The 16,324-nt window shown below is 43.0% G+C and overlaps 1 protein-coding gene across 5 annotated transcripts in view; it reads right to left on the minus strand.

Annotated features, from left to right (window-relative positions):
- NPHP4 (nephrocystin 4) overlaps positions 1-16,324 on the minus strand; it is a 104,555-nt gene that overhangs the window by 52,263 nt on the left and 35,968 nt on the right. For all 5 annotated transcript variants that reach the window (XM_025206412.1, XM_025206411.1, XM_025206413.1 and 2 more), the window contains 3 exons: positions 12,735-12,907; positions 11,855-11,981; positions 1,120-1,302 (listed from right to left, as the gene is read on the minus strand). In XM_025206412.1, the coding sequence (XP_025062197.1) occupies positions 1,120-1,302; positions 11,855-11,981; positions 12,735-12,907 (483 nt within the window). The remainder of the gene's footprint in view (positions 1-1,119; positions 1,303-11,854; positions 11,982-12,734; positions 12,908-16,324) is intronic.

Consider the following 16,324-nt stretch of genomic DNA (forward strand, 5'->3'; position numbering starts at 1 on the left):
TTCCCACCCAAGGTCCTCATGGTGTTGGCTGGTTTTATTTTGTTTTTGTCACTTCCTCATTTATATTTCACCTACACACTTCTGATCACTTAGCATAGCATACAGCATTCATGTTATAACTAAGATCAGACTCTGGTCCCAAATCTCTGAACATACCAAGTTTTGTGTGAAAGATAATAACCAAAAATTAAAAGGAATAAGGACATTTACTGGGTCAGACTATAGATCCATCTTACCCAGTATTCTATGTGTCACAGTGGCAGAAGTGGATGCTGAAAAGGGAGAGTGAAGAGGGTATGAGCAAGGGTTTGTTTGTTTTTTTACTGTTCCTCAACCACTTGCAGCCTCTAGCATTTAAGACATGGGGCATTTGTGCTAACAAAGTTTAGGACATGCACTCATACTCTCCTTCCTGCCTACTTACTGTTAAAACAGAGTATAGATTCTGATGAACAGTTTTACTCCAAGCAGCACATATTAATGTGAATGACCCAATTTGTATTAGAGCACATTATAAAGTGATAGTCAGTTCTGTCTATTGTAGTGTGTAATCAATGTAGCTTAGCATTATAATGGAATTTTGCACATAATTCTGTGAACCTCGTTCTTTGAGATGGAAGGTTGTTATGCATCACTGAGCACCAAAACCTGCTAATTCATTCAAAAACTGGTGGCTCCTTGTTACCTCTCTAAAGATCAATTACTATTGAAGTGAGAGCTTACAGCTATTTGCAAAAAGAACAGCCATCTGATAATTTGTGTGGATATTGCCTCTCACAAAAACCAGGGGCCTCCAGGCACCAATGCAATAAATAATGCAATAAATAATCATCATATTTCCAAAGTATATGACAATATGCACTCCGATAATAAAATATTGAAAGCTAAGCAACAGCTGACCAAATAAATGCACAATTTATATTTTCTGCTGCATTCTCCTTGCTTTTGCTCCATGTCTGTTTACTCAGTAACTGGTTCACATTAAAATTTTGTCATTAGGTTGGCTTACAAAATTCTACTCCAAATCTTTTAAATGAGAAAAAACTGCCTAGTCAAGGCCTGTGGTGTGGTTTTTATGCCCCTTTGCTCTAAGTAAGTTTAAGGAAGTTCTCTCTTTACCTCTTCAGAGCTCATGCTGGTTGGAGGGGTCTTGTAAACCAACACGTGGGCAGGGTTGTGCAGGGTGCTTCCATGCAGTGGTAAAATCACTTTTGAGGAATCCGAGTCCAGCAGAGGGTTCCAAACAGCCCATCGAATTGAATGCATGTAGGCTGCTTTATTCAAAGAGGTAGTGGATAGTGCCTGGGATTAAAAATATAGATGCATAAACAACCAGAGACAGAGAATATCTGGGTCCCCTCACATGAATCCATCTGTATAATTGTACAATGCATGCGACTTTCATCTAAAAAGGTCAAATCTTTGAACCAAATAGGAATTTATCATCAAACATTCTCTGCTTGCTGAGCATTAACAATTTTCTTGGCTCCTGCAATTTTTGCTGAAATCTTTTTATACTGAGGGAGTGTGACGGGCAAGTTTTCCTAAGTATTTCTTTCTTGTTACAAAGTAATATCAGGTTTTGCTTGTTGGAATTTCAACAGTAAGAAACGCGGAGAAAACTAGAACTCTCTGTAGTGTCACAGAAGTTAAGAGTGAAGAGTGGGTCTGATCACAAGATCTGATCTGAGGTTAACAATTCATAAATTCTGTGCAGACCAGGCACAGTAGGAATTAAATTACCATTTCAGCTCATTACAGGTGCAAGTAGTCTACCTGTGATTAATTTCCATGCAGACATGCAATTATTATTGAAAAGATGGCTTCCGCAAACCTGGAAGCTCCTAAATCTGTGCTTCTTGAGTATGTATGAAAGCTATATACACTGAAAGGCAAGAAAACAGTTGACAATCTAACAGCAGAGAAGGGCATTTATTCCAGCTGAAAGACAATAACTAGTTGAGAAACAATGCCCTGCACACCACAGTGCTCCAATATTAGTTCACTATGAAAACAATTAATGCCACCAAATAAACTAGGATTCTTATCTTCACTTATACATTTTCTCTTGTGACTTCAATGGTATAGGTATAACTACTACATAGTTTCAACATATTTTGAGATCCGCCACTTTGACGCATACTCATCTTTCTAGACCCTTTTTTTTTCATCAAGCATAGAATGCTCTTCAGATCCCTAAATTTACTGGCTTTGCAGAAAGCACCAGTAGTATCTTTCTGTCTGAAAAGCAGCAAATAATCCCTCTCAGAAAATCTGGAATAACTTGTTATCTACTAGTTTTAGGTGTAACTGTGCTTAGGTGTAACACAGGTTTTTTGTTGGTCTCTTCTTCATTCTTTGTTGCTAGAAATTGGTCTATAAGACTCCTGGGGCAGAGCTCACCTGGTTGAAGTCACTCACTGACTCAGTGCTACACAGGCATATAACACCCAAGAGTTTTGACTAGTAATTGCTCCCTTTAACCACTGAAGCATGCTTCTTGCTAGAACATTTGGGGTTTTCTTACACATGTCCAGTTTACCCAAAGTATCATGGTAACAATTCTCTGACATAAGACAGTCTATGGAATAACTGCACTTCACACTTTTACAAAATATATCCAAAGAGCTATCTTCTTCCAGCTCTGGCTTAACAGTTTGCAACATAGTATTTTCCAAGAATTACCAACATTTTTAACATTCTTTCACATACATGTGATTAAAATGGAGAAAATCTCCTTTCTTCCGAACTGAGAATTTGCCCAGCTAAATTTCAACCCAGAGTGAATTCTTCCAGCCCAGACATAATCTGAAAACCAGGTTTGCAATGTAAATGTTACCAAATTCCACAAGTAACTATGCAGCAGCATTACTGTCATTGCCATGAAAATGGTGACTATGTTCCAGAGGATGACCAATTTTCCTGCATGGAAAAGAAAAGCCATCACTTTCTATAAGGAGCAGTGAGCCCCTTCAAGAACTGTAATAACAGTTTTAAATAACATACTTCTGACTCTAGTCACTGAGGTTGGAAATGTACTCTAAAAAGAGGCTAAAGGGTTCCATTTACTCAGTCACTTAAACACCTTCCCTTAAAATTAAATGTTATGGAAGAGTAGGTATAAAAATAAACTTACAGGTCAGTATCAGTGTTTGAAATTACTCTCACAGCTCTCTGCAAAGCACGGATTATGGCATACGGGATGCTACGATTAGTGTGGCAATCAGCTTTGGGATTAGCTGCTCTACATAAAGGTAGTGCAGAGGTTAATTGGGTTCATGCTGAAGCCATTGACAATCTGGTGTGAAGGTGCCTATCAATACAGTTTATGGTGCATCAGTGTCTCAGAGAAAAGCTAAACCCTTATCTCAGACCCAATAGTCCTTTAACAGCGTGAAGGTCACAGACAGGCAGCCTGACAAGAGGGGCCTGCAGGCAGTAGAGGGCACAGTGTTGTCCAAGTAACATAGGTTCCTTTCCTTTTTTGTGTTTGTGAAAAGGTATTTAGCAGAATTCAAAAATTCATTGGCATCTAACAGGCTGCACCACGAGTGTTTCTGCTACGGTCTCAAACTTGCAACCTCTGGGCTGTCAATCATGGGCCTTAGCACCCGCACCACCATTCTTTCTTGCTTGAAGGACAAGGGCAGTGATGACCAATAGCATACGTGCACTCAGGAAGCTGACAGGCTGCATTATGTGTCTGGCTCCTTCCCCCAGTCATGTAAACACCCTCCCAGTATGAAGTCTGTGGCACAGTTGAAGGAAGACATTTTGCCTCCCTAAAGGGGCTAAGGCAAGTTAAGGGTTGGGTTTCCAGAAACATCCACTTTCCCATAGAGGCCAACAGGAATTGTATCCACTAGTAGGTCAGTGCTGTGTCCTTATGAATACCCTGTCCTGATCATTTGCCTTTGTGATCTGAAACATAGTACTGTCCACTCCCTTCAGCCTGTTTCCAAATTTAACCTATCATTTTAAGTATCTCTAGTTCTCCTCCCCAGTGCTTCAGGATAACTCATTCTGTGCCCCGAGTATTGTCCAGGACAATATCTGCACTTGCATAATAAAAATAAGGACCGGAGACACCTTGGAAAAGTTTGCAGAGTTTAGCTTTAATTGGGCTTATTCTGTCAGCAACAAAATGTATGCACTGGGAAGGAACCTACAGAGTGAGTCGCATCCTCGAACAGTCACAAGGAAAGCAACTCCTCTGGGTGGAAAGCTGCTGTTTACCAAAACTGAAGAGCAGTCCACAGGTGGTGCTGGTAGATCTCTTCTGGCTGGCTAAGGGAACAGGAAGCAAATCATCCTCTAATTTGCTCCAAGTCAGCACATACCAGGTGCATGCAGCTGACAAAGCTTTCTTAGTAGCCAGAAGACACCATGATTACTGTAACTTGAGACCTTCAGGACTAAATCTAAGACCCAATGGAACTGGAAAGTAGAAGAGCGTATTTCAGAGACACCTGCATGCATCCCTTTGAATATGTACAAGGGCTGAGTATAAGGTATGAGCACGGTGAAAAGTATCTGGATGGCTGAACTGATTTGACTGTGGCCCCAGTCCCACTCTACAAGCACTGCTGTAACTATGAACTGTCCCAGCTGAGATGCTATGGATGGGGTGGGCTCCCAAGGTTACCCTCTTTCCCTTCTGGGGCATAATTGGTTGGTAAGGGGACAATGTGGGAGCAGTGTACACCTGAAGCTGCTTGTGCTGCACCAGTTCTGTAGCTAAGCAGGTGGCTTCACCCTACAAAGCCCTTAGGCTTGGTAACTTTTGCCTGACTTAAATACACTTTTGTTTTGTTTTTTTAAAAATTAAATTGAGGAATTGGACTTCAGGCTAACCTAAAATTAAGTTTGTTATCACCGTACAAAAAATCTGCATTCAAAGACTCAAGCCTCTGCAGGTCCTTAGGTTTTAACTTTTTAAATTAGTTAAATCCAATATCTAATTTTCCAATTGTATGGTTCTTTTCAGCTTTTCCTTTTCCAATCAATACAAATCGCTTCTGTCTGGAGCATGTGTGTCACTTGTATAAATATCCATTTTCCCCAGTTTTGCTTTGGACAGCTCTAATGAGAGAAGACATTTACTGCATTATCAATGACCCTCTCTCAGCCATTTTTGTGGGACAATTAGGGACCCTAACAAATCAATGGCTATTGATCAAGTTGCACTTTCTTACTATAGAGTAATGCCCAGAATTGTAAAGAATCCCTGTAGGTGACAGCCTGGACAAAATGCAAAAGCACAGAAATAACCCCAGCCCTTGAGGGAGAGGCAGCCAGCCACATGTGTGGAAAGGGGAAAAAGTACCTATTTAACAGTGCACCATAATAAAAATTCCCCTGCTGTCTGCCCGAGGCAGTCCATGCAAAATAGACCCAGTTTAAAAATCCTTGTCTTCCTGAATTAAATCAGCTCTATCCAAGTCATTTGGATCTCAATTTCCGACAATAAGGCAGAAACCACTCAGCACAAGAGTGCTGAGTAACATGGCCTAATCGTTTTAATGTGAATCTATGCATCCTCCATTCAACAACGAGCTAGAAATACAAAGCGGAGTTTCTGGCCATGTTATCAATATGCTGCTGACTCCTTAGAAATATCTTTAACTAGAGAATTAGACTCAGCTGACACTGGAGGTTGACTTGTCCCTGAAAGAGGCTTCTATTCATAAAGGTTTTCTACACAGGAGTAACATGAGACCATTCACTAAAGAAGTGAAAATGTTCTTACATTGGGTGAGATATGGATCATAAAATCATAGTATCATAGAACATTAGGGTCTATGGACGTCATCTAGTCCAACCCCCTGCTCAAAGGAAGACCATTCCCAAACAGAATGGTCTTGGGCTGGAGGGCCACTTAACACTTTTTGGTGAGCTGTTGAGGGCTGCACGCACACACATATGTGCACATGCATGCGCGCGCGCACACACACACACACACACACACACACACACACACACAGAGCAGGAGCAGGAGCTCACCTGGGGCTGTAGCATGCCCTGATCCACCCCACACCATGCCAAGAGCTGGCACCTGCCAGCCACTTCCACAGCTTGGGGGCAGGGGATGAAGCCTAGCCATGGGTCTCCATGCTGTCCCACCCCTGTCTGAGCTTCTGATGCATATGCATGACCACCCCCCACACACACACAAACACTGCCTGTAGTTCCCCGGAGCACTAATGGCATGGAAAGACAAGACAAGACCGTGTGGAGGCCCGCAACTAAGCTCCGTCCCCCACGGATACAGGCTGGCCTCTCCTGGCGCCACAGGGGACGCTGGGTGGAAGCAGCCCCATGTGGTGCTGGGTGGGTGAGACTGCTTCTGTCCAGTGTGCCCCGCGATATATGGGAGATAGAGTCTGGCCATGAAGGCCCTGGATGCCTCCCACCAACCAGGGCCAGGGCCAGGACCCAAGCGTGGCTTGCCCAGGGCCTGCAGGGCCAGACTAAATCCCACCAGGCACTGTGAGGGACTCTGGGCAGAAGCAGCCCTCCTGCCTACCTGCCCGGCACACCCTGGGTGAGATGTGCTCAGGCCCTGGCCTGTGTTGGTGCTATGCAGTGCTGCGTGGGTGGACAGAGCTAATTCTGTCCAGCATCCCCCGCAGCACCTGGGAGATGAAATCCAGCCCCATAAGCCCTGGGTGGGCTGGACTCCATCTTCCAGGCCACCACCTGGTGCCAGGAGGACAGGCAGACTCTCTCCAACTTGTCCACATCCTTTCTGTAGTGGGGAGCTCAACACTGGAAACAGTACTCCAGATGTAGCCTCATAAGTGCCGAATGGAGGGAAAGAATCACTGTCCTTGATCTGGTGGCAACACACCTATTAATGCAGCCCAGTATGCTGTTAGCCTTCTTAGCAACAAGGGCACACTACTGGCTCCTATTCAGCTTATTGTCCACTGTAACCCCTCTTCCACTTTCCTTGAAGCTCAAGTTGCTCTTTTGGGGGAGAACTCACTGCTCTACTGCTTGGACTCCAGATAACTCCTCAGGGAGACCATGTAATATTGATGGGGAATACAAGTGCATAGGCCAAAGTGCATGTTTCATCAGCATTAACAGCCTGTTAGTTATTTTGAGGATCAACAACTTACATCTAAGAAGGTAAAACCATGGGAATACTGAATCAGATCACTGCCCAGTAAAAGGCATCTTAAAGTGGAATGTAGCCAATATCTCAGGGGAAGATGAGGGTCACCCCATCCTCACCAAAGTATAATGCATAGTCCTAGCCCATCCAAATAAATGCAGTGCACCTCTCCAAAGTCAAACCTCAGGACTAGGTCATTGCATCTCAATACCTGACGTATGAGATGGGCATGTGTGGTGAAGGAAGAAATGTATTGCATGATTTGTAAGATTTCCTATACAACATGGATTTCATTTACCAATGAAACTGGGAAAAAATATAAAGGGAAAGAACAACTCTTATTTTCTTACTCACAATTTTGAATTGTTCAATAACCCACCTCCTCCCACCCCAGATTGAAAAATGGGTTGAAATAATTTTAAAGTGTGCTGTTAACCAATAAATGTATGCTAGCGTGCATGATACTGATACATAGGGGTCATCCAATGTAGTACAGTTCCCGTGTTTTTGAGATCCTTACTAAACCGGGTTTAAACTCACCAATAGATCTTTTGTTTTATGAAAGAGCCAAGAAGAGTTAATTTTTTTTCAGTTGGAGCTCAATATGTTGTGCTAAAACTAAAAGAAAAATTCCTTTTTTAAAAGTTGAAATTCTCCAAATTAGCTTGCCAGAACTCTTTGGGACTGCTGCAAGCTAAAAATCTTCATATACATATACAGTAGAAAAATTTAACAACATATAATTAAAATGACTTAACAAACCCACACAAGTGGTACCACTGAAAAGCACTTTGACATTTTGATGGGAGATATTTGCCTTTTACCCTACATAGCAAAATACTTCTTTAGAAACTATATACGTGACCAACAAAAGGTGCTATTATTTGAATCTGGAAGACACCTTGTAGTCAAGTGTAATTTTTTTCCTTTTGGTTCAAGGTTTTATAATGTTAAAATGTTGAATCAAATATTTAGATCAATTCAAGGTAAGAACCAATATCTCAAGCTTGTTAAAGCTGAACACAAAAGGGATCCACAGTAAGAGCCTGATCCAAATCCCATCCACTTCTCCAGGTGTTTGGACCAGACTCAAAATTAAAACAACTACTTTGTAACAGAATTGAGTGAATCCTGAAAAATTATATTCCAGCATGGTAGGGCTCTTCAGTCCAGCCATTTGCCTGCCAATGGCAGGTTTGCTCCTTGCATGCATTCATGTAAATGTGTCTTGCTTATATGCCTGTTTGGGAAATAACCCATGTCTGTGTGCATGCAAGGTATTTGCTATAACTTATTCATAGATTCATAGATTCTAGGGTCGGAAGGGACCTCAGTGGGCCATCTAGTCTGACCCCCTACCCCTGGCAGGCAGGAAAAGGGTCACCAAACCTGGGGTCATGTAAACCTAGCCAGGTGCCTGTCCAGTCTCCTCTTGAAGACCCTCAAGGATGGGGCGAGCACCACCTCCTTTGGAAGCCCATTCCAGATCCTGGCAACCCTGACCATGAAGAACTTTTTTCGAATGTCCAGTCTAAACCTTCTCTCCAGTAGCTTATGGCAATTGTTCCTTGTTTGCTTATCCTCCTGTTAAGGAAGGTTCAATGGTCTAAGATTGGAAAGGGAATAACAAACCAATAAACTGAACCAGTAGTGATGGAAAAATGTTTGTCCCTGCTGTCCAACAAAAAACTGACATTATCTGCAACTAGTAATATGAACTTTTCTACTTTCTGGTTGGCAAAAGAATACACAGACCTGCACAGAGCAACTATACAAGAGAATATGAATGGTTAAACCACAACTTCAAAAGTACCTTCCCATTTAGCCTCACCCAGAAATCCCTTCAGCAATGATAAAAAATGATCAACTTGACCTGAAAAATTGTTAGGTTCAGAGACTCCTTGTGTTAAGAAAGGAATTGGCATGTGTACGTACGTAGCTCCTCTGTATGGGGTAGAACATGTTAGAAATATGCCTAGGAAGCTCATAAGTGACTAAGCTAACAGAGCTGCTCTATTGTTCACTATCTGCCTGTCCATCTGTCTGGATTCTTTCCTAGTGTCCTGCACCATAATACCGGTGTGCTCCAAAACTGAACAACAGTGAAATTTGTCTTCCTCTTCTGCACAGTAATATTGTTTTCTACACCCTGTAAGGAACAGATTGTACTTTATGTTCCTGATGCCTCATGCATACTGATTAGCAGACAAAAATGATAGAGAGGGTCCTGCAGCCAGCTACCAACTCCTCTGAAAAATAAAGTTCCTGCATGGTGCATCACCTGCCAATTTTCACTAACAGATTAGGGGCAATTACACGTGTGTTTGCAATGCTGAAGTTGTGTGAGGAAGGTAAAGGAAAAGCAGAGTGGAAGGTACTGTGCTGTGTGGTCTCCTCCTGACTGGATAAGTGTATTTAAGCAATTAGTGAAATACACTGCAAGGCCAGAGGTTCCTGAGCCTTACACTCAAGTCACTGCCTCAGATCAGAGTAGGACAATGAGTAATCAGACAAGTGATCTCTGCAAGGTGACTAAGATGACATTCTTTGCAACAGTCAGTTCTTCAGTTGTTCTTGTTCCTGAAAGGAGCTAAATAAAAACAGAACGGAAAGCCACTTTCACATGGAGCTGAGAGCTTGTAAAGTTAAAGGAACTGAGGACTAGAAATCCAAAGCTCATAGTTTCTGGGACTCTAGTTTGCAAATGGTCTGGAAGGGAAATTCAAGGCATTTCAGAGGCTGAAAGAGAAGGAAGTTTTATGATAAGAAGGAACAGAATTAGTTAATAAAGACATTTCAGTACTTCCAACATAAGCCAGTCTGAGCTGTTGTCCAAGTTAGAACAGCTAAGAGCACAGCACTGTAGACCAGCGAGCCAAATATAATCAACATTTCCAATTAGTAAGACTACGGATGTAGGGGGACTGAGGTGGTAATTAAATTAATAAAAACAGAGGAGTGTCTAATTTGTACTCTCAATTTTGGAAGAACTTTTCACAGAGATATATATGTCTGTTGTGTGCTGTTTGGTGCATCACTTTATTTTAGGTGCCTTCTGTTCTGTGTTCCACTGTGTTATGTTGCACATTTGAGATTTTAGTTAACAGTCAGTTTTCAAGAACAAACGGCTGCCTTTCTTTCATCAGTGCACTTAATGAGTTAGCCAATCTGTGCTAGACAGTGAGGGATTGTGGGGGAAAGCAACAAGAAGAAGAATCCTTTCTATTCTGCAGATAAACCAGGTGATGCAGGAACACTGCACCACTGCAGGAACTGGACTGTGGGAGGACACATGCTCTTGAGGCTATGCCATAGTTGTCAGGTACAGGGGACATCTGAAGAAACAACTAATGTTTTGAGAAGAGAGAGCCTATTTTACTGAAGTCCCAAGGGCATAACACAGAATCCTAGAGTCAGAGGGCTGAGAGCAACCCTCTGCAAGAGGGCAGGATATACTAGTCCCAACTGCGTGATCAACTTTATCAGCCAAATCCTGTGGAGAACGTTGTTTTAGTACATTTAACTTCCACCCTACCCTAAAGAGAGAATCCTGAATGACAGCTCACCAGACTAGGATCCTTTAATATGAAACAGATGTATTGGAAATAGCACAAAGTGTTGCCCAGCCAGGCTAAGCAGGCCAGGAGCAGTTTACCATGGCCTAAATATTTCAGAGCCCTTACAAGCAGCCAACTTTAACATATCCCTCTGCATGGAAACCTCCTACTCACTTGTAAACTACCAACATTCTCAAAAAAGACTTACCCTCTCTGAATGCCATTGCCCCAAAGGATTGGAAACTTGAAAGTGGTGATATAACTGCCAACCATAAGGCCCCCAAACTTTCTATTAAGTTGCTTGGTATAAATTATCATTCTACCTCCTGTCTAGGAAAGTATGTATTTTTTCATTTATTATCAAAATTGCCCTTTTTTTAATCTCTTATATTACATATTATTGATCTGAAGTATTTTATTCATTCTACCTGTAGGTCAAGGTAGAATGAAACTAATATTTCCAGATTTTCCTTTTCTTGCTTTGAAAAAACTTTTCACTAATTTTTTCTTAGCTTCATTTTAAATTGCTCTGATTAAAAAAATCAATGCAGTTCTGAGAGGAATAGCTTCATTAAAATAAATGTAACCTATAATTTGAATTACAAAGACAGTACCTGTCTTTTCAATTTTCTCTCATCTAATCATAGAATACTAACTTAGTGGGCCGAAGGAGCTGAAATGATCATTTCCCTAGACCAGAAGCAATACAATCCAGCATTCAAAAATTAGAAAGCTACACATTAGCAAGAATTAGTCTTTCTTTATAGGCTCAGCACCGTAACCTTTTAAGAAAGAGATTTTCAGTAGATGGCATGTGTCTTAAATACCTGCACTAATTATATGGCAGGCAAGAATAGCTCAGAAGGTGTCATTTGTCTATTGTCTTGGAAATAGAGGAGTGTAAAAATTGGGCAGAATACCTAGTTATTCAGTAGCATTCTGGTCTATCAGGCACAGATTTATGTACTTTAATAATTAGTCACAGAAACTTTGCAAATGTCACTGAGTAACTAGAGCAGCTGCCAAGATGTTGTAATGCTCTCTTGGGGAAATAACCATGCACAGCTACTTAAGGCTTGTCAGTGACACTGCACATAGAAGGAACTTCGGGCCCTTCAGTCTGAAAGTGGTAATAGGAACAGAAATTGTTATATGTTTATGCTGCATGAATTCCTACCTTGCTGTCTGCTCCACCTGGCACACAGAACACATACTCGAGCTGGAAGAAGATTCCAAATGCTGGGTGACGAACCATCTCAGTCAAATGAATGCGGCTTCTCAAAACCAGAGCCTGGCCCATGGCACTATATTGGGAACACAGCACAACCGCCAATTAGATGGGGTCTGGCTTGTACATCTAGCAGAAAGCAGCTCCTGCTTATCCCAGATGCACTGGCTGCCTGCTGACACTTTCTGCAATGTATAGCAATGGGGGGCAGATGGGGGGGCATATTAGAAACTACCATTATGTATTCCTTGAATAAGCTTTCTGGATCCCCAGCCATGGACTAGGACCCCCTATTGCAGTGTTGTGCAGATACAGAACAAAAATATGCCCCAAAGCACTTACAGTCTAGCTATGACCCTAACAGAGACCTTGGGAAAGTGCTTCTTACATTACCCTCCACAAGTGCAATCAATTCACTAGTGCACTGATGCCAGAATATTTTGAGGGCATCACTGGCCTTTCCTAAGGAAGGCTCAAGTTGTTAAGAGCCCCAGGGCTGATGACCAATAGTGGCAGTGACTCAAAAGGGCTAAATACTGCCAAGCCCTGGGAATCTCCTCAGAGATGCTCTGTTCCCCCCAATCTGTCTGGATACAATAAGGAACAGAGCACCAGGGAGGATGGAACCCAGAGTTGTTTTTTTTCGGTCTTATCCATTTTCCCCTTGTTTTTTGGCCCTGAAGCCCAGAAGGAAGGAAGGATCTCTGCAGATCTACCCCTCTGGACTACAGCTTGTTCACCGGTCAGAGAAATCAAATGCAGTGCCTTTGCACAGCCAATGGCAGGAGCCAGGCATTCATCAACAACTAAGGGTCCTTCAGCCTTATACCTGAATTTAGCACTGGAGCCTTGTTTCTTGTCAGAGCGCCCCCGAATCGCCTCAGCCTCTGGCACCAGCACTGCTACCTGAGGTGTCTGAACAAAGCAGAGGCCATTGTGGACCCCGATGTGCAGCCGGCGCTCCTGAATGGCAACCAGGTTCCCACTGAGCATGGAGTTATCCTGGAGAACACACAAACATTTCAACGAGGCTCACCCACAGGCTGGCACCCTACTGAACACAGCATGGGACTGAGGGCTGGTGTTCCCTTTGGTTGAAAAAAGAGGAAGGAAAAGCGAAGTACCTCCTCCTAACACCAAAATGGCAGTAAAACAGCACTGCAAGAGCTGTCCTTTCACTACAGGTGGAACAGCTGTCAGCTTCCAGGCCCTAAATCCCTCTTCACCAGGACCACTGCATTGGCATAGTGGCGATGCATAAGGGTGGTCTGTATGCTGCAGGTGAGCCACATTTGCTCCCTGCCTGGTTTCATGCCAACAAAGTGGCGCTGGGAAGATTGTGAAGAGAAATTGAAAATTCAGGCCATAAGTCATAAACTCATAAAAATGGAACTGGCCCCAGAGTGACTGCTGGATATTGAAGCATTTCATCTTAATAGAGATTTGCTGCAAATCTGACAAATAAACAAGGCTTTCCCCATAGGTCATTACTGCTTACAAAATTATACTCTATATTTGTGGTTTAATGTTCATTTTTAGAGAGTTCCTTTATCTTTCCATTTATCAAGGCAAGCTGACCAAACGCAGCCCAGTTTTTGGATATTCAAAACAAAAAACTATTTAAAAAAATCTACTGATAAAAAAGAAGGCTAAGAATTAAAGTGAAATGCTAAAACATAATCAAATGATTTTCATAGCAGAAAACAAGCATGCTGTCCCTACAGCAATCTGATGCTACTGCAATTCATATAAATGTATCTACTCAATGCAAAAACAAAGGAAGGGCCTTATTGCTAAGTTAATATGCTATCTTCTTCTTGACTTCTCTTTAAAATACAATGATTGACTGCTTTTTTGTGCTTCTCCTTTCATTTCATGTTAGAGGCTAGAAGAAAGTTTCCACAATTATTTTGGGGAGTGCAAAAGTACTGCAGCTGTTGCAAATTACCCATCCAAAAATGGAAAAACAAATGAATCCAGCATTATTTGCAACCTTTTATATCCCTACTACATGAGGGTGGAATGAGTGAAAAGGCATGTCCATCTAACATGGGAGCATATGCAAGCATATAAATCTTCTGTTCGCTTGGATCAGGATAATTTTGTTTTGTTCTTTTTCAGTCTTGGAGGAATGGGATATTTTTGAAAAAGCTGGCTTTTGTGTGTCTGTTTGAAGAGAAAGTCAAGGTTCCAGGTTCTCAGGGGTGGGCTGGAGTTGGACCTCACTCACGGATAATGGTGAGGATTTGGAGGTCAGCAAGAGTATTCCATTAACTCCACCCTGGGAAGTATAAGGTATGCTCAACTCTGGCTGACCCAGTGGGAGCTGGAGCCACTTACAGAACTGGCCTTCTAAGAAACAACACATATTCTTTCAAAGGGTTCTCAAGAGATGAATAAACAGAGCGGGTCTGGCAGTCCATAACCCTGTTCGATACCAGGCCACAGTTGGGTCAAAGTGTCCAAATGACTCCTCAATGTGCAACCAGAGGAGTTTTTGGAAAAGCCTTCTGTTTTAGAGACAACTTTGAGAATTCATCCCCTCTCCACTGAACTGGAGGCAGAAGGGGAAAAAAAGAGCTTTGGATTTGATAAAGCAATAAAAAAAGCAAGCCATGTGACAGTATGAGCTGCAGAGAAAGATGGATACCAATGTGGGAGGGTCTCTTTATAAATGTTTAGGCTTGTGCAATGTCTTGGCATGCAGGCTTGCAGAGCTCAGACACTGCCGCAATCTGCTCCAGGATCAGACTCACTCAGAAGACCACTTATACTGACACTGGACTGCGTATGGTCAATATGTGGCTGTGCAGTGTGGAGAAAGGGTGTTCCAAGCCTTCCCTCCCTAGAAGTCTGCAGTTCTTATTAGGAGCAAGCCTGGCCCTGGGCTCCCTTCCCAGTTTCCTGGGTTTGTGAGGAGAGGGGGAGCCGGGCAAAGGCCTGGTAAGGTTTCATGATAGAGAGAGTGTTGTTCACTGCTCTGCAAAAAGCCAGAGCAAAGAAAGAACCAGGTTAAATGAACTGCAGGTCACAGCAAGTGGTTTTTGTGTCTGCTTTCTAACTCCCATTGATTCACACATTACACTGGAAATGGCTTTCAGTAATTTTGGTCAGAAAAATGCCCTGCAGGGCTGTGTTTAAACAAGGCAGAAAAAGCTTACAGAAGCAGTAAAAGGCCGCCCTTTGGAGAGAGAATGAGCCTGCGAGAAGGAAACAAGGTTTCCGCCCACAAGAAGAAACCAGGTTTCCATCTGATCCCCTTGACACCAGCCAAATACACTCTGCAAGGTCCTTTCTATTTTAAGGCTTCTCATTTTGCAATTTAATATCCTTCTGAATGGAGACCAGGTTTTATGATGTATTAGAATTAATGTTACAATTCGGAGGCAGCACAGGCAGAAACAGAGGGCTGGGACTCAAGGTGACCATTCTCACATTTACCTTCATAAACCGGGGCTGGATTTGCTGTGGATACAGCTTCAGAAACACTAATACCAGGCTCTGTGGGCTGCTGGCTTAGACAGAAAGATGTCTAAGCTTAGAAGGCTAGTTAGAGGCGGGATGCAACTCAAGAACATAGAGCATATGGGGGTTCAGGGGGGTTGGAGGTATCTCAAGGGAGTGATCCTTGGGGCTCCAAAGGAGTCTATCCCTTTACGTAGGAAGGGAGGTAAGGGGGCAAAAAAGCCCCCTTGGCAGAACAGGGAACTCCAGGAGGGTCTGGGGGCAAAGAAAAAGATGTGCAGGCAATGGAAGCAGGGAGCAGCCACCAAAGAGGAATATATCTCCCTGGCGCACTATTGCAGGGAATCAGTTGGACAGGACAAGGCGGGGCTTGAGCTCAGGCTGGCTTCAACAATCAAGGATAATAAAAAGTCCTTCTTCAGGTATATAGCGGGCAAAAGGAAAGCTCAGAGCAACATAGGGCCCCTGCAGGACAAATCAAGACAGTTGGTGGTTGACACGGAGAAAAAAGCAGAGCTCTTCAATGAGTTCTTCGCTTCAGTATTTCTATGCACCGACCAAGCCAATTCCCCCACCTCAATCACTGACGGATGTCCACATGGCACCAGTCCACCTACGGTAAGTTCTGAAATAGTTAAGGAGCTCCTGGAGGAGCTGGATGGGTACAAGTCAGCAAGCCTGGATGACCTCCATCCACGGCTGCTGAAAGAATTGGCCAGTGTCATAGCTGAGCCACTGGCACAGCTATTCGAGCACTCGTGGTGCTCCGGCCAGGTCCCTGAGGACTGGGGAAGGGCCAATGTGGTGCCCATTTTCAAGAAAGGGAGAAGGGATGAGCCAGGTAACTTTAGACCAGTCAGTCTTACCTCTATTCCTGGGAAAATGCTAAAGAAAATAATCAAAGAACACATTTGTGCAGGGCCAGCAGGGGAAACGATGCTGAGGGGAAACCAG

The sequence above is a fragment of the Alligator sinensis genome, unplaced genomic scaffold (genome assembly GCF_000455745.1).
Source record: "Alligator sinensis unplaced genomic scaffold, ASM45574v1 scaffold322_1, whole genome shotgun sequence".
Lineage (NCBI taxonomy): Eukaryota > Metazoa > Chordata > Crocodylia > Alligatoridae > Alligator > Alligator sinensis.